Source organism: Pelobates fuscus, chromosome 3 (genome assembly GCF_036172605.1).
Source record: "Pelobates fuscus isolate aPelFus1 chromosome 3, aPelFus1.pri, whole genome shotgun sequence".
NCBI lineage: Eukaryota > Metazoa > Chordata > Amphibia > Anura > Pelobatidae > Pelobates > Pelobates fuscus.
This window is the reverse complement of record NC_086319.1, coordinates 293,055,934-293,079,792: the sequence shown is the minus strand read 5'-3', so window position 1 is coordinate 293,079,792 and position 23,859 is coordinate 293,055,934. Positions and strand designations below refer to the sequence as shown.

Here is a 23,859-nt window from a genome sequence, read left to right as displayed (position 1 = left end):
CCTTATTGCCACGCTACAGTCAGTAATGAATGCTGCCGCCACACCTCACCCCTCTGTCAGTCCTTACATTGGCTTACTGTATCCCATAGGAGTCAATTCACTGAACAATTCTAGCCCCACATATATCTCTTCACAAATCCATAGGTATGCCCCTTCTCAGTCTCTCCGCACTGCCTGTGACCTCCCCCTGTCCATTGCTCGAACCCGTATGGTCAACTCACGCTTGCAGGACTTCTCGTGGGCGGCTCCTTTCCTATGGAATAGCCTTCCTACCGCCATCAGACTCTCCCCTAGTCTTCAATCATTTAAGAAGGGCCTTAAAACCCATCTCTTTAGGAAAGCTTATGGCCTCCCAGAGTAACCTCTACCTCACATACCTGTCTCCTGCCCTCTCCTAAAGCGCAGCACTCTACTCTCTCCTCCAGCTCTGCTTCACTCCCACATTATTTGGTTGCTATTTCCTATCCTAATGTGTTTTATACCCCACCTCCTATAGACTGTAAGCTCGTTTGAGCAGGGACCTCTTCAACCTATTGTTCCTGTAAGTTTTCTTGTAATTGTCCTATAGTTAAATCCCCCCTCGCATAATATTGTAAAGCGCTATGGAATCTGATGGCGCTTTGTAAGTGGTGGTAACAAGAATAACCTTAGGTTATGCCTTCCCCTACCTCCTCTACAGTAAATGAGACCTACTCTAGTTTGTTATACAAGAGATTATTTTTTTTTTTTGGCAACTTAAGTTGTAGATTTTTTTTATATATTCCCCTGCCATTAATCTTGGATGGATGGATAGATGAAGACTAGCAGTAGGAATGGTCAGGGACAGGAAGTGAAATGGGTAGGAAATAGAAATGAAATATGGAAAGGTCCCTCTCTCCCCCACCCCAAAAAAAAAAAAAAAAAAAAAAAAAAAACACACAGGAAGGGTGTGGCTAATCTTACCTTGTTTGACTCCGCTAACCTGTGCGCGGTGTAAAACTCTGCATCAGCTTTCCCTTTCTCACGAGCAAGAAAAGCAGAATCTGCAGAAAATACCCATAACAATTAATATACCACGTAAGAATCATTTAAAGGGCCTAAGCAAGATAATCACTAAATGCCATTGTACTGGTTATGGTGCTAGTAGGCTCTGGGTGATGACCTCCAGAAAAAGATCATACGTACACTGACAGCCACTCAGTTTATTGAGAGAGATCATACGTACACTGACAGCCACTCAGTTTATTGAGAGAGATCATATGTACACTGACAGACACTCAGTATATTGAGAGAGATCATATGTACACTGACAGACACTCAGTATATTGAGAGAGATCATATGTACACTGACAGACACTCAGTATATTGAGAGAGATCATATGTACACTGACAGACACTCAGTATATTGAGAGAGATCATATGTACACTGACAGACACTCAGTATATTGAGAGAGATCATATGTACACTGACAGACACTCAGTATATTGAGAGAGAGCATATGTACACTGACAGACACTCAGTATATTGAGAGAGATCATATGTACACTCAAGACCTCCATTAATAAGAGAGGAAATACATTAAGGACAGCTCCAATGTAATAGCAGAAAGCACACTTATACACGTAAAGATTCCCACTAATAAGATGGTGTATGAATCCAGACAGCTGAAGGATTGAGAGGACACAAGCACAGCATAGAACCCCTAGAGGAAAAGGGAGCATGACACACACACACACAATATAGAAACCCTATAATGAGGAAAGACATGTTCAGTAAGGACAGTGGTTACACTGACAATCTCCAAGTAGCGACAAAGGGTGCAGAAAATAGACAAACATTGCAAAACCTAGCAACAAGAAAAACTACATCCAGACTCACCTTCAATCTCAGAAATCCTTTTCTCTGTTTCCTTTTCCATTATTTTCTGCCCAAATTTTATCTCTGCTACTTGTGCAACTTTTTCAGCCTCTGTGCAAGGTAAAGATCAGACATTAAGCATATTTATTTATCGCACTTATTCAAATGTAAAAAATATTCATCACACTTGTTCATGTAACTTTTCAACATTGCTTTTACTTTTCCATTCTGAATTCACTAAAATACCTCCTCCAAAAAAAAAAAAAAAAACCCACCACAGAAGAATCCAAGGATTTTTTTCCAGCTTTAGGGAGAGCCTTAACATTGTCACTTTGAGTCCTTAAAAAGCAGAAGCTGTCCCTTGTACTTTTAACATAAATGCAACAGACTGCAGTGATAGGAGATGCAGAACAGCTGAATGACATGGGCTAGGTGTCCCCTAATATATATATATATATACACACACATATACACACACACATACATACACACACCATTACGTACCAATAACTGCTTTTTTCCTTTCGGTCTCTGCTTCTTTCTCCACCACTTTCTGCTTTTGGGCAGCAATGAGAAGCTTGGTTTTCTCACTTTCCCTGTAAATAACAGTTAAGTACTCACTGTTCAAATTGCCAAACCATTTCATATGAATAAGATAATCTGGGTAAATATCTTTTTAAAAAAAAGCCTATGTAAGTTATCAGTTATTGTGATTCCGAATTAAAAGGGAGTTCTATTATAGATTTAATAAATGATATATTGGTGTACCCGCACATGGCTTATTGAAATGTGTTATCCCCAAGTAGGGCATCACATACCATTTCAAAATGTTTAGCTTAATGTTTTATGACAAGCTTCAACCCTCTCCCCTGCAATGATTAAATTTTTTGCATTTTAAAGTTAAACCATTCTATTGATTAATGTGTGAATTGCTGGGAGTTCAAAGGGGATTTTAGATTTTAAGCTTTAATAGTAAAACTAAAAACATAGACTTACATTGTATTTTCTCCTGTTGGACTACTGTAGTCTACAATTTGGAAACATATTTTTCAAGTATAAAACACTTTAGGTTTATTTATACACAGGGTGGCCCAAAGGTAGGTATACAGCATAGTAATTCTGTACATTCTAGAATTATTTTATCTGTCCCCCACTATTCTTCCCAACTGCCACACTGATATTTATATGCATGAAATGTAACTGCCACTTTGTAGTGTGTTAGTGTGTATGTGTATCTAAACTGTTGTGATTAATTTCATTAAGTCAACTGTATAACATCAAAGGGTTACTCCAACCCCCCAAAATTGTGTCCGACATCAGTATGCTGTGCGTGCCAGATGACAAAAGGCAGACGTGCACAGAACTGACATTAGCCAGCCTCGAACTCTCAAAAATGTGCACACATACAGACCGCAAGCACCACACCAATTCAAATCAGTGAAGAGTTAAAAGTGCTAGGAGTAACCCTTTACATCCAGAGCAGCCTGTTCCAAACCTCTTCTCATCTTTTAAAATTGTTCTTTTAACACAACAACTCTCTCTTCATACTGCAGTATTTCTAACACGTCTTACTGAGATGCTTATGTCACTAAATTTCATGATAATGTTATCTTACATAAGCTCATAGTTTCTGCGTATGGTTTCAGGAATATTGGGTTTCGTGACTCGCACAGCCTATGGTGGGGAAAAGGTTGAAAGGAAATGTTAGACCAGTTTGTTTAATCATTTACAAAATCCATGACAAAAGCAGCAATACATTGTACGTTGAAAGCCATAGATAGAACCGTTCCCTTTTTGAAAATATTTAAAAGGGATAATACATACAGGCATACCCCACTTTACATACACTCACTTTAAGTAGACTCGCGAGTACAGACATACCCGCGAGTGTACGTAAAGGTGTCTCGCGAGTACAGACATTGCCGTGCCTTTTCTGTCTGCGAGTGAACAGGAAATGGAAGGTTCTATTCCCGCCCGGAGTAGCTCTGTTCAATGTCTTAGGGGCAAGAACTTTGCACACCTTCTGGCATGGCACCGGTTAATCATCTCAAATTTATAATGCCTACTCCTAGCTGAACATATGTATATTTTTTCTGCCCCTACATTGTCCATATTCTGCAACCGGTGCCATCCAGTGAAAGGGAATACCCTGCCGTTTTCTATAACTATGACTTAGCAGCTTAGCTGCATTAGCCACATTTCTGAGAATTTAAAGTTAAACCATAAATGCTTAAAGTGATGAAGAGGCATTTCTAAACAAAGTGTGCTAACAAATACAAATTGGCACTGTATTGACAGAAAATGACCCAGTGGGCAGGTTTATTTTACTTTTCCTCCCAATGTAAGGTTGTCAGATGAGTAAAACATTAAAGATAAATGGTACAATCTGGAATTAGATTTTTCATTTTACTGTTTGTTTTAACTTGAATAAAAGCCCACAGGAAATCACTAAATAAATCACTGCAAATAAAATCACTGGAAATCCGCAGTTGCAGTATCAGTTATGCCTGTAAATTACTATTGCAATGCAGTACATGCATTGGGAAGTGAAAAAAGGTATTGCTTCAATTTAAGTACATTTTCGTTTTACATACATGTTCTGGTCCCATTGTGTATTTAAAAGTGGGGTATGATGTGTCACCCTCCAGGAGCAAGCATGGAAAACTATGCTTCGGTGGTATACCACGCCAGTGAAGTTACATCGCATGCACAAGGTAGATACAGATGACTGTTGGGGGTGGTTCCCGTGGCACATATATCCACATGTGGTGGGAATGCCCTAAAATAAGCAGCTTCTGGAGGTCCGTAGAGGATCTCTTGAGACAGACGTTCAACAGGCCCTTAGGTATGGATCCATGGATATACCTGCTAAATAGATCAATTGACGGTTGGACGAGAAGAGAACAGAAATTGGTACATAAAATCACTCTAAGCGCACGCTGCGCTATAGCGACCGCGTGGCTCTCTCCAGAGTGCCCAGACTTCTCCGGGGTACTATCCAGGATTCGAGAATGCAGAATTATGGATGACTTGACTGCAAGAGTACGGGGGACGTCAGCATCATTTAAAAAAATTTGGGAACCATGGGACAACAGTTTAGAGGGTCCGAGAAGAGATTGAGTGGGCCTTTGTCTCGGAGGATATGTCCCATTTAGAGGGGTGTTCTCCCTGAGGGGGACAAGTTCCTGAGTTGCTACCACAAGGCTTATGCCAACCACCTCTCCTCCCCCCCCCTCCCCCTCCGCCTTCCATCTTTCCTCCTTTCACTCTCTTTCTCCTCTACTCTTCCTCTCTTGGCTACATCTTTTTTCTCGCTCTCTTCTCTATGCTTCCACTCGGTTCTGATCTTATATTTTTTGTTACCTTCTTTTTTCTTTCCTAAATTCATAAACTCTTCCTCTGGTTTCTCCTCGGGATGTGGCTTGTATTTTTTACATTTTTCTCCAGAAGCGAAGATACGGATGGACGAACAATGTCGTAAATGAGCAAGTTTAGTACTTAGACTGGGTTGATGGTTTTGTCTAATTGCACGTCAAATACTACCAAAATCACAATGATCAGCAAGCACCTAAGATATATCTCAGGGATAGACATGTACTATAACTGAATGGCTATACAATATGTTTTGGAAAATAATATTGTTTTATGGGCATGCCCAGGGTGAAGGTGCCTTCGCAATAAGGTGTGGAGTATAATTTCAAGCATGTTTTATATTACTCGTAAATGATGAGGTAAACCATAAATCTGTCTAGTTCAACATGTTTATTCCAACCTATCAATGATCAACAGTATGATAATTTTGTTATTGTTCTTAAACTTAAAACCGTGCTGTATTAACCTGCAACACTGTAAAATGCTATAAAAAATGCTTACAGACGCTGATGTGGTTCTGTACTCCTGTTATTACGTGCACGAAAAAATAAAGAATTTAAAAAAAGAAAGTGGGGTATGCCTGTACTGAGGTTTAGATAGAGATAAAATACAATAAATAAAAATACTACGTGCACTTTGTATGGAGCAAATCTTCAGGCTTAGCTCCTTCTGAAATGTCTGCAGGGTACAAGAAATGGTAGAAGCCATTCCCATTTCTCCAAGGTGTTTTTCTTATTGCATAAATTGCACACAACAGACCTTGTCAAGCTGCTTCATTCAGTTTTTTTTTCTTTTTTAATGAATGAAACTACTCGAGACAAGGAATTCTGCAAATGCACTTAGTTTATGTGGAACTCTCAAAGAAAGCTATGTGACAATGGCTACTCTCAAATACATTTAGAACATGGTTTCATAGTATTTGTGCAGCTGTATTTTTTCGTTTAGTTCCTCTTTTGCGACTGTAGCCAAACTGCACATGTTTTCCCCCCACTTTTGAAACAAACTATGCATCTAGCAGAATACAATAAAACATCCTAACCTATCCATTGCATTTCATGTGCCAGTAGTGTTCCTTTACCACCACATCTGCCTCATTAGGAGTTTGTGGATTATATACTACACCTCTAGTTTGTTATGTAACCAAGAAGGGCAACTTGGGTGTTAAATCTGCAAAACGCGCATATTCTCATGACAAAAACTTAGTTGAGGGTCAGAATGTCTTCACTCAGTACTTCTGATGTACTCAGTAACTCATGAGACACACAAAGTGAAAGTTTCCTTGCTGCTGGCATTCTAAAGTGTTGTTCAGTTTCCAAAAAAAAAAAACACATTTTTTTTTTTTAAATGTGTAGAGAAATAAGGCAAGAATACCTGAATAATGAGTCCAGGAGCCATCGAATTGAGATCTTCTTGAAGGGCCAACTTGAGGTTCTCGTCTATCTGATCTGCAGAGAGTAGAGTACAATGTAAGAATTTAACTGACAGCTGCGTATTAATTGCTAGACAATCAGAATAATATTATCCAGCAGGTGGCATTCATCTCTCTAGGTTGGTTTCCTGCAAGCAGAAGTTATGAAACACATTTGCAAACTCAAAACAGGAGTCACCGAGAGAAAAGGTTTCATTTCCAATGAAGATTTAAAAATACATTTAAATAAAAAAATAATAATAATAATTTCCCCACGTATAATTAAATATGGACCCTTTGTTCCGCAATCAACCTCGTTGTGCCAAGATAAGCATGCCCCATGTTTTTTTTAACTCAAATACAGTAGCACAAAAATTATGAAGAAAAGTGGGATTTATCAGTGGTAGGGAATACAGTATTAAAGGGGCACTCCACATCTACCAAAAAAAACAAAAAACAAAACAAAAACACAAACACACTTTAGTAGATATACCCTAAACAAAAACGTGCATGCATTTAACCCCTTCAGGACGGAGTCAATAGTACACGTTCTGATCAAAACAAAACGTAAACAAAAACTGAAATTTGCGCTATATGACTTTCATATTAAATGCACCCACACTTATAATATAACATTTTGTTCATGAGAAACAGGGCTTTCATTTCATATCAAATATTTATATATGAAACATAATTTATTATGAATAAAATAAAAAAAACTGTGAGAAATTTTAAATTTAAAAAAAAAAATGTAGTTCCGCCTCACATTTTAGCTGTAAATGTCATAATACTGTTAGGTTTTACTGCAAAAAAATGCACATATTTGTAATCAGCGATGTCTCACGAGTACAACAGTACCCCCCATTAACAGGTTTTATTGTGTTTTGGAAAGTTACAGGGTCAAATATAGAACGTTCCATTTTCAAATTGAAGTTTGCCAGATTAGTAATGTTACCTTTGAGACGGTGTGGTAACCCAGGAATGAGAATTACCCCCATAATGGCATACCATTTGAAAAAGTAAACAAGCCAAGGTATTGAAAGTGGGGTAAGTTTATTCTTTTTTAGTAGCCACTTAGTCACAAACACTGGCCAAAGTTAGCGTTCATATTTGTTTTTGAATGAAAAAAGCAAAATAGGGGGCGGAGCCTGACAGCTGAACAGAGCGGTCGCACTTCAGACTAGCTCCGGGCCAAACAGCCCCAAATCAGCTCAAAAACTGCAATTACCTGCACAGTGCCAGCTCTCCAGCCCGAGCGAAAGGGGTATACCATGGAGAAGAAGCCAAATCGCGACCCTGAACAAACCTGGCAACCGCAACCAGGGGATAGACCTGAGGCCTACTTGCGGCCTACTCAAGAGGCATGGGGGAGACGGCCGATCCCCCAGCCGACTGCAGCCCACTTTGCTCGAGGTCTCCCCGGAACACCATCTCCCCCCCCCCTGCCGGTGGGGGTTATCCCGGCAACCAAAGCATGCAACCCAAGACGGAGATACCAACCTAGATTTCTCAACACCGCAGGACCATCGACACCCAACATGGCGGAAGCCACGTGGGCCCCAGCACCCGAGCCCTGCCTGCTCCCGTTGTCGGACAGGTTAGACCGGCTATTTGCTGACTTCTGGGCCAAGATAACCAACCGTGGGGACACCCCGGGAGAGGCCTCATCAGCATCAGCCCCAAGGGACTCCACACAGAAGCCCGCAGCACAGATATGGACCCGGAGAGGGACCTGGGCAGCAGGAAGGAGGCGGAAAGCCCGACGCAAGCTCCAGCACTCCTATACTCGACCACGGGTGAGTCGCCTAAACCCTCAACAGGGACTCATCCAGGGGCTACCCCCGCACCACTCCTCCCCCATGCACACAGCTCCATCAGTGAGATACCACGCCGGAGGGCCCAGTCGGAACAGCTCCCCTACAGCCACACGGGAACCCCCAATACTCACCGCCCAACTGCATCAGGAGAACCAGCGACGGAAAAGGGCCGTTTCCACGCCCGTAGACCAGGGATACCTCCTAGTGGCAGCTCCAGCACCATCACGACACCAAGGGCAGCAGGGGCCAACCCATCAAACAGGCTCACATACCAACATGGATCCAGGCCTCTCAGAGATACTGTCCTGCCACTGACAGGCGTTGGCTAAGCACCCCCAGGCGGACACTCCTAGGCTCGCTCGAGCTATTTCCCGGGACTGACGTGATGCACCATCCCTGGCAACGACCCAACCCATGGTACACATTAGACTCTGACACACTTCAGCGCCCACAAGATGCCATTTATTCTACTCTAATAAGCCTGTGTAAATTGTTATAATTATCTGTTGTGGTTCTTCACCAATCTTACGCCACTCATTGAGCACCTGTCAATAGGTATCTCCTCACTTGAATAGGCATTACTGCATTATGCGATTACACATACCTGCAACCTACAGGTCTAGACTCAAGCTACAACTCATGGGCATAACGCCCTTACACTAATCTGGTATCTGTAACCAGTGCCTGCGCCTCAAACGTTAGTCTGGCGACTTAATACTAGCACTGTGTCGTTCCAACTTGTACAATCAATACAAAAATGTGAAGCTTTCAATGTGATCAGTAGGCTTAGCCTGATAACACATCCTGTTTAAAATATGTTTTTGTTAAACGACTTGTAAAACTAAAAATGAGGCATTCATATTTCGGAGAAATGATCCTGTTAGCATCAACACACGAATAAGTTTATTCATATAGAAATGTTAATCTGTTTAACGTGTGATCTAAGAAAATCTCTTTTCCTCTAACCCTTAAAAAATGTCCACAGTTTATTCTCATGCCATGTAATGTTTTGCTATTGAAAGGCTCCCTACAGCTGTTGTGGCGTAGCAAGCCAAATTGTTCATATCTTGCACAAACAAAAATAAAGAATTAAAAAAAAAAAAAGAAAAAAGCAAAATACTAATATTTGCCCAGTGTTTGTGACTAAGTGGCTACTAAGAAAGACTGGACATACCCCACTTTCAATACCTTGGCTTGTCTACTTTTGCAAATGGTATGCCATCATGGGGGTAATTCTCATTCCTGGACTAAATTTCAATGTCAAAAAAATGAAATGCAAGCCTTATATGTGACTAACTTTCCAAAACACCATAAAATCTGTACATGGGGGTACTGTTATTCTCAGGAGACTTCACTAAACACAAATATTAGTGTTTTAAAACAGTAAAACATATTACAACAATAATATAGTCCATAAAAGTGCGGTTCGCTTGTAAAAAATGCAAAAACCGTCACTTTTACTTAAAATATCATCGTTGTAATACAATTTACCAGTTTGAAACACTAATATTTGAGTTCAGCGAAGTCTCCCGAGTAAAACAGTACCCCCTATGTATGGTGTCTTGGAGAGTTGCAGGGTCAAATATAGTGCTTGCAAATTAAATTCTCTGCACTTTCTCCCTGTGTTGTAAGGCATGTCAATCAAATTTTAATTAATAAAAATCACATAATTATGTTAAAAGATTATTTAAATATACACGTAGAATTTTAATATATATGTATTTATAGGTATTTAAATTCTACATGTATACTAATGTAATTATATATATATATATATATATATTTGCGGTTATTTGTATTTTATATATACACATATATATTTTTTTCCCAATTCTTTATTTTTGCGTGCATATAGTTAACATCGTTGTTAACTTAGCCACAACATCTCATGTTCACAGTTTTAACAGACATTTACAACAACTATGGCTTTTATATCTATGCACATTTTTATAAAATATAGTTAACTCTATAGAAAAAAACAACAACAACTTTGTAGTGGTAACAGTAGTGCCCTGTTTGGGGGTGAAGAGAGTGTGGTGCTGCTATCAATGTGTCTGCCCTTGAGGGCTGCCCCCCTTGCCTTTGTTCAGTGTTGTCGCTTTCAATGTGGTCTGCTGTGTGTCGGCCGGAGGGGGGGGGTGAGGGTATCGTGGGTTAGTGGTATCTCTGCGTGGTATGTATCTGCCTACCCATGTGGGTACGTGTGGTGTGTTTGCGGCGTTTGGCGCATGTATGCATTCTAGTTGTGTCAGCCACTAGGTATTACGATTTATATGAGGGAAGCAGTGTTGACTTATACGAAGAAGGTCTTGTTAGGAAAAACAATGCACCATTATGTAAGCATGTTTAAAGAGGGTTGGTGAGTCTGCTGAGAGTGAGTCTCTGACTTAATAAAACGTTCCGTCTGCGTAGGTGGTGGAATGAGAAAGAGAGGAGAGTCACTTTATGTTGGCTGGTCGATGGTTCCTCAAGTGGGCGATCCGCCTGTGGAGGTTCTGGAGGAGTTCCATGGGGTAAAGTCCCGGATGTTGTATGGGTTCAGTTGGGCTATGCCCTGTCTGGATGCCAGTACCGCTTGCAGGATGCCTGTTGATTGCAGGTGAGTTTCAAGCTCCTGTTTATCTTGCGCCTTATATGTAATCCCATTGTGAGTGAATGATAAGGCTCGAGGGGTGCCCCATCTGTATGGGATTTCTCTGGACTGGAGATGGTATAGAAGGGGTTGCAGGGTTTTTTGCCAGGCTATTGTGTTCCTGGTCAAATCTGGGATTACTGTTAGCGATGCCCCCTCAAACAGTAGGTTTTTTTTTCCCCGCAGTGCGGTCATGAGGGAGTTCTTGTCGTCTAGTGTTTGAAACCTCAGTATGAGGTCCGCTGTCGCCGCTCGGGGTGATTTCGGCAGCCTGAACATGCCATCAATTTTCATGGTTTTCACCCGCTTCGGCGGGAGCAGGATGTAATGGGGTAAGTCGTCAAGGCCTACCGACTCTGGTATCCCCCTCAGCTTTAAGTTGTAGCGTCTTCTTTCGTCCTCTATGGTATCCAGCCTGTCATTGGTAGCGGTTTGCCATTTGACCAGGTATGTAACTTTCTGTTCATTTACATGAAGCCTTGTGTCATGGGTGCTTGAGCTGGCCTTTAACTGTGTGATTTTTGTCGTGGCCCCTTCAATGGCTTTTCTATAGTAGGCCATGTCTGCCGCCAACATTACCTTGAGTTGGTCGGCTGTGACCGGGTCCCCAGTCGTTGGGGGTGCCTGTCTGCTGTCCGGTGGGTGCCTGTAGGATGCTCCTTCCAGGATGTCAGTGGCGAAATCCTCCGAGGAGTAGGAGGAGAGGTCGTCGTGCTGCGCCATTTTGGGCCATGCGGCCTGTTGCGAAAGCATGAGAATTTTGCCAATGTCCCTCCCGTGGGGGCTTTTGCCTTTTTAGATTTTCTGCCCATGTTCTTTCAGCCCGTGCCTGGGTTGTTTGGGCCCGTTTTCCACCATATATCTCTGTTTTTATAAAGGTCAGAAACGGAGCTCCGAGAAATGCGTCCTCTCAGTTGCTCTGTTAGCGCGCGCTCTCTCATATTATATATATATATATATATATATATATATATATATATATATATATATATATATATATATAATATACTCGAGTATAAGACGAGTTTTTCAGCACATTTTTTGTGCTGAAAAACACTCACTCGTCTTATACTCGAGTCAGTTGTCTGTATTATGGCAATTTTCATTGCCATAATACAGACAAGGACCGGGGGCTGTCAGGAAGCTGTAACTTACCTTCACCGCAGCTCCTGTCAGCTCCCTTCTCTCTCCTCCGTCCGTGCAGCTCCCAGGTCAGCTTCCTCTGCAACTCTCGCGAGAGCCGCGGGGTCAGAGCATTGCCACGGGTTGCAGAGGAAGCTGACCTGGGAGCTGCACGGACGGACGCACGGACGGAGGAGAGAGAAGGGAGCTGACATGAGCTGCGGTGAAGGTAAGTTACAGCTTCCTGCCAGCCCCCCTCCTACAGCCCATCCACTGGACCACCAGGGAGTGAGAGCCCCCCTCCCTGGCCAGCTAACAAGCAGGGAGGGGGGACGAAAAAAAAAATAAAAAAAAATAATAACATAAAAAAAAAATATATTACAATAATAATTAAATAATAATAATTAATAAAATGCCCACCCCCACCAATGCTCTGCACTCACACACACACACACTGCACTCATTATATACACACACTGCATTCATACACACACTGCACTCATTATATACACACACTGCATTCATACACACACTGCATTCATACATACACATTGCACTCACACTGCACTCATACACACGCACTGCACTCATTATATACACACTGCACTCCATTCATTATATACACACTGCACTCCATTCATTATATACACACTGCACTCCATTCATTATATACACACTGCACTCCATTCATTATATACACACTGCACTCCATTCATTATATACACACTGCACTCATACACACACTGCACTCATACACACACACACACTGCATTCATACACACACACACACTGCATTCATACACACACACACACTGCATTCATACACACACACACACTGCATTCATACACACACACACACTGCATTCATACACACACACACACACTGCATTCATACACACACACACACACACTGCATTCATACACACACACACACACTGCATTCATACACACACACACACACTGCATTCATACACACACACACTGCATTCATTATATACACACACTGTAAATAAATATTCAGTTAATATAACTTTTTTAGGATCTAATTTTATTTAGAAATTTACCAGTAGCTGCTGCATTTTCCACCCTAGTCTTATACTTGAGTCAATAAGTTTTCCCAGTTTTTGGGGGTAAAATTAGGGGCCTCGGCTTATATTCGGGTCGGCTTATACTCGAGTATATACGGTATATAACAAAATACAGTTAGAATGAAATTACACATGAATATAATTTATATTAACATTTTGTTTCAATATTTTATTTATTATTGTAATTATACATATATATATATATAAATATTATATGTGTATATATCTATTATATACATATTATATATATGTAACGTCATTCTAAGTGTATTTTAATATTAATATATACACACTAATATTAAAATACACTTTGTATGACGTTACATACATACATACATACATACATACATACATACATACATACATATATATATATTATATAGAAAAAAACAAAAATTCATGCACTCAAACTTATAAATATATAGCCTGGTGCCCAGCAGCAATTAAGTATAAAATAGAAAAATACCGGCACTCTAGGTCTTCCAAACAGTGTCGTTTATTTTCAATCAATCCAACAGGTCAACGTTTCAGCCCTAGTTCAGGGCTTTCATCAGGACACATTGAAAGCCCTAAAATAGGGCTGAAACGTTGACCTGTTGGATTGACTGAAAATAAACTACACTGTTTGGAAGACCTAGAGTGCCGGTATTTTTCTAGAAAATATATATATATATATATATATACATACACACACACACACACATATATTATATGTATATAAATACTTTTAATTTAATTCTAAATATGTTTGATTTTTTTTACACTACCTACCAGCAGGGGGACTGTCTGACATTTCCACAGCCAGCTATAGGGGGCCATGTGATCGCTCTTTAAGAGTGATCACATGGCCCCGGGGGCCTCATTTGCCGGGGGAGGGCTGCCTGGGCTGTGAGGCAGCCCTCCAGAAGAGGATCGCGGCGGAGGTGAGTACGCCAGACCTCCTGGGGGCTTAAGCCGTTACGGCTTTAAAGCCGGGACGGCATAGAACGCCGTAACGGCGTTAAGGGGTTAATGATGCATTTTTTAATTGAGATATACCTAAAACAACTTGCAAAGGTTGATGTTCTGCCTGCGCAATCCCTGCCTTTCTGTGGATGTCCAATCACAGACTTCCCAAGGCAGATGCTCTAGGCAATTGTCTGCATCTTGCGCTTAGCTCCACTGAGCTAACCATACCAGGAAGTAACAGTACCAGTTGTCTGTTTGAAAGTCAAGAAGTGTTACCAGTTTAATTTATAAAAGTGTCAATTTCTATTGAAATCTGCAATTTTTGCACAATGCAATAAAGAGGACACACTCTTATCACAAAGCTTTGCAGCAACCTGGAGTGCTTTAGGGGTCTGAAGTGTGACTTTCATCACTGTTAGATCTTAGCGGATTAGATATTGTGTTCCACATATTACAGATCTATTTTTCAATGAATACGTGTAACTCATAAAAAGAAAGCCACTTGATGCTTTGTGGCTCAGGAACATTCTAAGATTGTTTACATACCAAACAGCTCAATGTAGACCTCTTGTAAGGTGTGGACACTACAGAACTGGTTCAGCTCATGGTGGATCTTGTTGAAGATCAGTGCTTTATCATAATCTGCAGTGTAGTTTTTCACAATATCATACACTAGGAAGAAAAACTGTTATTAATATTTGACACTGAAGGGTTACATAGTAATTCACGGTTTTCCTCATAGACGGCCAATGTCAGAGCCTAAAATTAAGTACAAAATCTACATATGCCCAGCACTTCTTGGTGTGTAATAATCCATTAATACATATATTTGCATTGTACATTATTAAAAGTGCCTCTAAAATATACACATACATATATAAAACACAAAATCCAAAAGAGGAATATTTGAAATGCAGTATTGAATAATCTTTTTAGTCTATTTATCTAAATGTTTTTCTCACTTTTGTGTTTAAGATACTGTACGTGTAATGTAATGTTTTATTAGAAGGCAAAACATTTTCAGGTATTTCACAATATAATCTTAAAGGAAGAAGATAATATAAAGACATACGGTATAAAAATGCAGTTTGAAAAGAAAGACACAGTGGGGTTGGGTATATAGATTTTACTGCTGGTCTGGTTTACACAAACTAGGTTACTCACCAGCATTTGAGATCAAGAAATTGACCACCTCGATTCGATCAAAATAGATCATGACACCCCCACTGGGAAAAAAAAAAAAAAATAGAAAAAGTGAATAGTTTGGATATACTAGGTCAAGCTCATATAGCTTGGTTGAAACAGCACTTAGAAAAGCAAAGTGTCCCTTTATCTTGTTCCTGAATTTCTCATATCTTGAACTATCTTTCATAGACAATTGTAAGGGATTACTCGCAATTACCGGGGATATGAGGGGTCTGCAGTAACGCTAGAGAAGCGAATGCGATTTGTTCATGACACCCTTAGTAGTGCGGAAATATGAATTGAAACATGATAGTTCTTTGTTTTATTTACTCATTTAAAAACACTTTGTGGGATGTAATGCGATACTCAAAAACGTTTCAGCATGACTGGAAATTGCTGGCAACGTCACATTATACGAGCACAGACTTTGGATTGTGACACGCTCGAAAAGTACGTCTGCACGGATGCCGACGTCACGGAGCACCATTATATTGATGCATATTTGTGTGCCGTATTTCTGGTTCTGTTTATATGTATGCTATGTATCTGCTGTCTTGCAAAGCAAAAAATAAAGAATTAAAAAAAAAAAAAAAAAAAAAGAAGTAGCAAAGTGTGTGATTGGAGATATTCTGGAGAGTTTTACAGAATCTTCAACTGTCTAAGATTTTGCCAAGAGTTCTTTTTTTACTGTTACAGGTTACAGATATTACTGTAGGTGAAAGTTTAGGATCCAGTGATCATCAGTCAGTGTGGTTTAATATAAGAACAGTGACTGAGTCACACCACACAAAAACAAAAGTTTTAGAGTTTAGAAAAACATACTTTTCTAAAATTAGAATATGTGTAAAGGAGTCATTATCAGACTGGAGCAGTTTAAATGGGATTATTTAAAAGTTGCACTGCTGAAGGCAACAGAAAATTGCATTAGGCTTGTCAGTAAAAGCAAAAAAAAGTCAAGAATCCACTGTGGTACTCTGCAGATGTGGCCAAAATAGTAAAAAAACAAAAAGTTAGCATTTAGTAATTAAAAAAAAAAAAAAAAAAAAAAAAAACCAGAGTGGGAAGATAGAATGATCTATAAGAATAGGCAGAAAGAGGCTAAGCAAGTTATAAGAGCTTCCAAATCTCACACAGAAGAGAAAATAGCACAGTCAGTTTAAGAAAAAAAAATAGGGTGGGGGGGACAAAACATTTTTTACATAAATGAGAAAAGGAAAGTAAAACAAGGATTAGTTAGATTAAAAACAAAAGAAGGAAGGTATGTAGAAGAGGATAAAAGGTCTTGCTGACAACCTCAATGCATTTTTGTGTTCAGTATTTACAGATGAAAATAAAGGAAAGGGGCCTCAGTTAGGAAAAAGGACAAATTAGTAATTTGTTACATATGAGTTTACAGAGGAAGAGGTTCTATTTCAACTGTCAAAAGTAAAGACAAATAAGTCAATGGGACCTGATGGAATACACCCAAAGCTATTAAAAGAGCTTAGTGGTGTACTAGCAAAACTATTAACAGATTTATTTAACAAATCATTGTTAACAGGAGTAGTCCCAGAAGATTGAAAGTTAGCGAATGTTGTGCCCATTCACAAGAAAGGTAGTAGGGAAGAGTCTGGCAACTATAGGCCAGTAAGCATTACTTCAGTAGTGGGGAAAGTAATGGAAACCATGTTAAAGGATAGGATTGTTGAACATCTAAAATCACATGGATTCCAAGATCAGAGACAACATGGGTTTCCTTTAAAGAGATCATGCCAAACTAAATCTTATTGATTTGGTAACTAAAATAATAGATCAGGGTTTTGCAGTAGACATTGCTTACCTAGATTTCAGTAAGGCTTTTGACACTGTTGCATTTAGAAGGTTTATCAATAAACTGCAATCTATATGTTTGGATTCCAATATTGTTGAATGGGTAAGGCAGTGGCTGAGTGACAGGCAACAGAGGGTTGTAGTCAATGTAGTGTATTCGAAGCATGGGCTTGTCACCAGTGAAGTCTGTACTTGGACCCATTCTCTAATATTTTTTATTAGTGATATTGCAGAAGATCTTGATGGTAAGGTATGTCTTTTTGCTGATGATACGAATACAGGGAGTGCAGAATTATTAGGCAAATGAGTTTTTTGACCACATCATCCTCTTTATGCATGTTGTCTTACTCCAAGCTGTATAGGCTCGAAAGCCTACTACCAATTAAGCATATTAGGTGATGTGCATCTCTGTAATGAGAAGGGGTGTGGTCTAATGACATCAACACCCTATATCAGGTGTGCATAATTATTAGGCAACTTCCTTTCCTTTGGCAAAATGGGTCAAAAGAAGGACTTGACAGTCTCAGAAAAGTCAAAAATAGTGAGAGATATCTTGCAGAGGGATGCAGCACTCTTAAAATTGCAAAGCTTCTGAAGCGTGATCATCGAACAATCAAGCGTTTCATTCAAAATAGTCAACAGGGTCGCAAGAAGCGTGTGGAGAAACCAAGGCGCAAAATAACTGCCCATGAACTGAGAAAAGTCAAGCGTGCAGCTGCCAAGATGCCACTTGCCACCAGTTTGGCCATATTTCAGAGCTGCAACATCACTGGAGTGCCCAAAAGCACAAGGTGTGCAATACTCAGAGACATGGCCAAGGTAAGAAAGGCTGAAAGACAACCACCACTGAACAAGACACACAAGCTGAAACGTCAAGACTGGGCCAAGAAATATCTCAAGACTGATTTTTCTAAGGTTTTATGGACTGATGAAATGAGAGTGAGTCTTGATGGGCCAGATGGATGGGCCCGTGGCTGGATTGGTAAAGGGCAGAGAGCTCCAGTCCGACTCAGACGCCAGCAAGGTGGAGGTGGAGTACTGGTTTGGGCTGGTATCATCAAAGATGAGCTTGTGGGGCCTTTTCGGGTTGAGGATGGAGTCAAGCTCAACTCCCAGTCCTACTGCCAGTTTCTGGAAGACACCTTCTTCAAGCAGTGGTACAGGAAGAAGTGTGCATCCTTCAAGAAAAACATGATTTTCATGCAGGACAATGCTCCATCACACGCGTCCAAGTACTCCACAGCGTGGCTGGCAAGAAAGGGTATAAAAGAAGAAAATCTAATGACATGGCCTCCTTGTTCACCTGATCTGTACCCCATTGAGAACCTGTGGTCCATCATCAAATGTGAGATTTACAAGGAGGGAAAACAATACACCTCTCTGAACAGTGTCTGGGAGGCAGTGGTTGCTTCTGCACGCAATGTTTATGGTGAACAGAGCAAAACACTGACAGAATCCATGGATGGCAGGCTTTTGAGTGTCCTTGCAAAGAAAGGTGGCTATATTGGTCACTGATTTGTTTTTGAATGTCAGAAATGTATATTTGTGAATGTTGAGATGTTATATTGGTTTCACTGGTAAAAATAAATAATTGAAATGGGTATATATTTGTTTTTTGTTAAGTTGCCTAATAATTATGCACAGTAATAGTCACCTGCACACACAGATATCCCCCTAAAATAGATAAAACTAAAAACAAACTAAAAACTACTTCCAAAAATATTCAGCTTTGATATTAATGAGTTTTTTGGGTTCATTGAGAACATGGTTGTTGTTCAATAATAAAATTAATCCTCAAAAATACAACTTGCCTAATAATTCTGCACTCCCTGTATATGTAACAGGGTTGTTGTTCCAGGAGGGATAAGCCAAATGGCAAATTATTTAGGTAAACTAGAAAAATGGTCAGAGTTGTGGCAACTGACATTTAATGTGGATAAGTGCAAGATAATGCATCTTGGACGTAAAAACCCAAGGGCAGAGTACAGAATATTTGATAGAGTCCTAACCTCAACATCTGAGGAAAGGGATTTAGGGGTAATTATTTCTGATGACTTAGAGGTAGGCAGACAATGTAATAGAGCAGCAGGAAATGCTAGCAGAATGCTTGGTTGTATAGGGAGAGGTATTAGTAGTAGAAAGAGGGAAGTGCTCATGCCATTGTCAGCACACTGGTGAGACCTCACTTGGAGTATTGTACGCAGTACTGGAGACCGTATCTTCAGAAGGATATTGATACCTTAGAGAGAGTTCAAAGAAGGGCTACTAAACTGGTTCATGGATTGCAGGATAAAACTTACCAGGAAAGGTTAAAGGATCTTAACGTGTATAGCTTGGAGGAAAGACGAGACAGGGGGGATATGATAGAAACATTTAAATACATAAAGGGAATCAACACAGTAAAGGAGGAGACTATATTAAAAAGAAGAAAAACTACCACAACAAGAGGACATAGTCTTAAATTAAAGGGACAAAGGTTTAAAAATAATATCAGGAAGTATTACATTACTGAGAGGGTAGTGGATGCATGGAATAGCCTTCCAGCTGAAGTGGTAGAGGTTAACACAGTAAAGGAGTTTAAACATGCGTGGGATAGACATAAGGCTGTCCTAACTATAACATAAGGGCAGGGACTACTGAAAGTTTAACAAACACAGTGACAATTTATGGGCATACATATTGATTTCTATGGTGGCACTAGTGATTAGTAACAGTACTAAAGTCCCTTTAAGCTGAGGTCTATACTAGATCTTAGCGGACATTCTGCTGAATGAATTTCTCAAAGTACTCAAGCATTAACACCACTGTATATTTTCAGGAACAGATTACATGAACACGAGTCATTCTTTCATTAGTGCATGTGAATCTGCAATAACAGAAACTAATGGGTCAAAACGTTTACATATGTGAGAAGAGTATCCAGAGGTCTATGGAAAGTAGCTAGTATGAAAGTGATGCCCATAGCTAATGTAATGCAAATAAAGTAGAGAACAGATTTCAACTGCTGGCTCAAACTGCTGTGAATTCAACTAACACATTTTCTACTTCATTGCACAAAATCCAATGTCTCTTTATCGCAGTTGAGGAGAAATGTGCAGTGTTTTTTTTCCGTTGCCAAGACCCAACATGGCTTTTAATTAACAGGATTGCTGCAGATGAAATGAATGTGCCAAATCCTTTGCAATTAACACTAGATTCACATGGTAGCAGAGGTAGGTGTTAAATCCCTAATAAACAGAATGCCTGGTGTTTGAGCAAGCATACCTTGTACCGCATGGAACATTCTTTACCTCGTCTGTCTGCAAGGTGCTCTAGAAAATATTAAATAAAAAAATAAAATAAAAAATAATGAAGTTCCACATAAATGTAAAAAAAAAAAAAAAAAAAAAAAGCTCATTTGCACCGTAACCACGTGCTTGAAAGTAACAATTTTTTACAGATTGACAATTGTACTTTTATTCACCTAAAATACAACTGTTCAAGCATGATTATTTCTATTTATCATTCTATTGCAGTGATGGAAACACCCGTTTCTCATGTTTTAGTTCCAAAGTTTAGACAAAGTTTTGACTTAGGTACAGGATAGTGCCGAAACCTTGTCTTTTCCTCTAAACGAAAAATAAAAGACTTCCTATTAATAATAAAACAATTGGGTGTGCCCAGACGTATATATTTATTCCAGTTGGATTGATTGGGAGTCGGCCCACCTTGTTTGTCGCACCCAGGTAGGAGTATTCCCCTAGAGAGTATGTGCATTGCCTCTTACACTCTGCAAAGTTTAGAAAACACTGCCTTGTCGTCATCAGATTATGATACATTCCCTCACCTTCCCCCCCAAAAAAACCCCAAAGCAAACGCGTTTCTACAATCCATAAGAGTGTTAAGAACAGCGATATGGGTCTATGTGTACTACCAACATGTGGTCAACTACACAAACAGAAATACTCTAGGAGTTTCTGACCCTTTCTCTAGTTTAACCTATAATACATGGTACATGGAAGGTCAAGAATGACTGAAGAGGAAAGGAGAGAAATGCAGCCTTTCCTATTGTCCGTGTGGGCTCATGGAGGTTGCATGTCTGCATTCTTGATTTTAAACACTGTTCAGTGATGGATGAGGTTGTAATAGCTGCATATATACCAATGATATGTTCAGTGTTAACACACACACAACTAGCCATGTAATGCAACGAAAGCCACACATTTCTTTGATATTTAGCCCTGTGGTTAGAGTCAAGTAAAAATTAATCTTGCCTCCATTTTGAAACAATTTTGGATGAGAAACACTTTAATTGATCCAACAGCCAAAATGTCAGCAGTTTCCTTTTTTACATATGCATTGAAAATAATGAATGCAGTTATCAAACCTCAAATGTCAGCCATGCATATCTTTCATGCCAAGTGGCTTTTCAATTCACAAAGAGCATCTCAAAATAAAATGATGTAGGTGTATTTTTGGCTTTGCATTTTGAGGGAAGGCTTCCAATGTACATCATAAGTCATGGTAATTAAATAAAATGTGCAGTTTATTTATGTGCTTTATATCCAATCCCCAATTTACTGTGCTTGGTTTCGGTTTTCCTAAGATGCTCTGTCCGTCAAACACATTTGTCTATAACTGCTGTAATGTTAAAAGTTAAATATCTCTGCACTACAATAATGGAACGGATTGAGCCCTTGACAGGGGAACAGATGCGATAAGCACCATTTACATATATATTTCCTAAAGTGTGCATGCCACGCCACCGGTGTAACTTAGAACATAGATGGAACAATTGTTAATTTGTGTCCATAAGGTTGCAAATCCATGAATATAAAAAGAACAAGGTGGGAATCAAAGCAAACTAGCAACAGTTATAGTAAAAGGGACATCAAAACGCCTACACAGAATCTGTCCCTTTTCTCTGATAATCTATGCAATGGCAATGTTTACATTTACCAAGAAAACATCTCTAGTGGCTGTGAGACCTCATTGAAAACCTTCATAAAATTAAAGTCTTAATATTCAGTGTCATCATACATAACATGATGATCCTGAATGCCGCTAAGGCTTCTAATAGAGTATTGTTTCTCACTGTAATAACGTGTTAACACATACACATATAGACACACACACACACACACACACAGGGATTATTATTACCTGCACAGATTTGAAAGACGTTATAAATGGAAGCATCAGATGGAAACCAGGACCACTGGTAGAAGTTAGCAAAGCTCCACCCCTGCAAAAGATGGGTTTAGTACCCTTTTCACTTCAAAGCACAAGTTCAAACATAACTTTTAGGAAACAGATGGCACTGGGTTTAGAACGGGCCAAATATACATCACTCAGTCATAGAGTTTTAAATCGGAATCCAAACATAACATTCAGGTAAGTCATTAGCTAGATGCTTTCTCATAAAAAAATAAAATAAAATAAAAACCACACATGAACTGTGAGTGAGCACAGTATCATGGGAGAAAAGATGCCCAACATGTACCCGCTTGTATCTCCTTGGGCTGACCATAGTGGAGGTTCTATTTATTCCTGCTGTACATCTCACTGTGAGGGAAAAGTGGATGGTTATCATCAAAAATGTGTTGTTCCACTTTTAAGAACAAAATATTTTGTTTTGTCATAGATACTCTCCTGTACTATTTAAACACATGTTAAAATGTCACAAAAACAGCAATTTTTCTAAATGCAGATCTCCAAAATATTAGCACAATGTGTACAATGGGACTGCATGTAATAATGCCACAAACAGCTGACTGTGTGTATACAGTCAATTGTTTAGAAAATTCCAGCTCTGATTGCAACGGTCATGATGCCTTGTTTATATGCCCAAATGCTTGGTGGAAACCCCCACAAAAAAAACATTAAAATATCTTTACACCCTCTGCCATTTACTACGCAATTCTGCTGTTGATTAAACGAATACAACTGATCTGTAAAGAAATACTCTTAAGAAATTTACTGCCGGCTCAATTCACGGTTCTGTGACTGGACCCGCCGGACAGAATTTCACCAGAGACTTTCTTATAGTAAGTTAGAGGAATATGGATGTCTATAGCTTGAATACACCATCCAAATATTTAGACAGGCTGATAACGAAGCACTGTTTACTTCTGTGACATCAGGCAGTGAAGAGGTAGGATTGTAACGTCAGGGATTGTTGCAAATCGCGGCAGTTAAAATTAGATGTGTGCAGGGAGACAGACTTGGTGCTTACAGTGTCCTTTTTATATTTTTCTGGTCCATAAGAATTTGTTACTTCCATTTTATGCTAATTGAGGCAAAGAGTAAATGGCTCACTGAAGATGTAGTTTCTATATCTACAATCAAACGTGAACTCACTCACTTTAGAGTACACATTTGTTGTGCCTTTTTCCGATCTATAAAAAATATTTTGAGGAAAATCTCGTACTTGTAATTGCCAAAAATGAAAAACACAACACACAAACAAGGAAACAAAGTAAATTTGCCAAAATAATATATTTTCACATATATTTGTGTTGAAGAAATAAAAAAAAAAAAAAAAAAAAAAAATAGTCACAGATTGCAGCAAACAAGAGAAAGATGCCACTTTTGCAATGACTTCTCCTGCCCCCAGTCTGTCTCTTTCACTTTATAAGAGGAAATGCAAATGAGAAAATTAA

The 23,859-nt window shown here is 39.5% G+C and overlaps 1 protein-coding gene across 2 annotated transcripts in view; it reads right to left on the bottom strand.

The window, feature by feature from the left end:
* ERLIN2 (ER lipid raft associated 2) overlaps window positions 1-23,859 on the bottom strand; it is a 38,494-nt gene that overhangs the window by 6,354 nt on the left and 8,281 nt on the right. For both annotated transcript variants that reach the window (XM_063445601.1, XM_063445600.1), the window contains exons 4-12: window positions 22,361-22,442; window positions 20,483-20,529; window positions 15,389-15,450; window positions 14,771-14,896; window positions 6,581-6,654; window positions 3,453-3,511; window positions 2,342-2,433; window positions 1,859-1,948; window positions 943-1,022 (exon numbers count right to left, since the gene is read on the bottom strand). In XM_063445601.1, coding sequence (XP_063301671.1) covers window positions 943-1,022; window positions 1,859-1,948; window positions 2,342-2,433; window positions 3,453-3,511; window positions 6,581-6,654; window positions 14,771-14,896; window positions 15,389-15,450; window positions 20,483-20,529; window positions 22,361-22,442 — 712 coding nt within the window. The remainder of the gene's footprint in view (window positions 1-942; window positions 1,023-1,858; window positions 1,949-2,341; window positions 2,434-3,452; window positions 3,512-6,580; window positions 6,655-14,770; window positions 14,897-15,388; window positions 15,451-20,482; window positions 20,530-22,360; window positions 22,443-23,859) is intronic.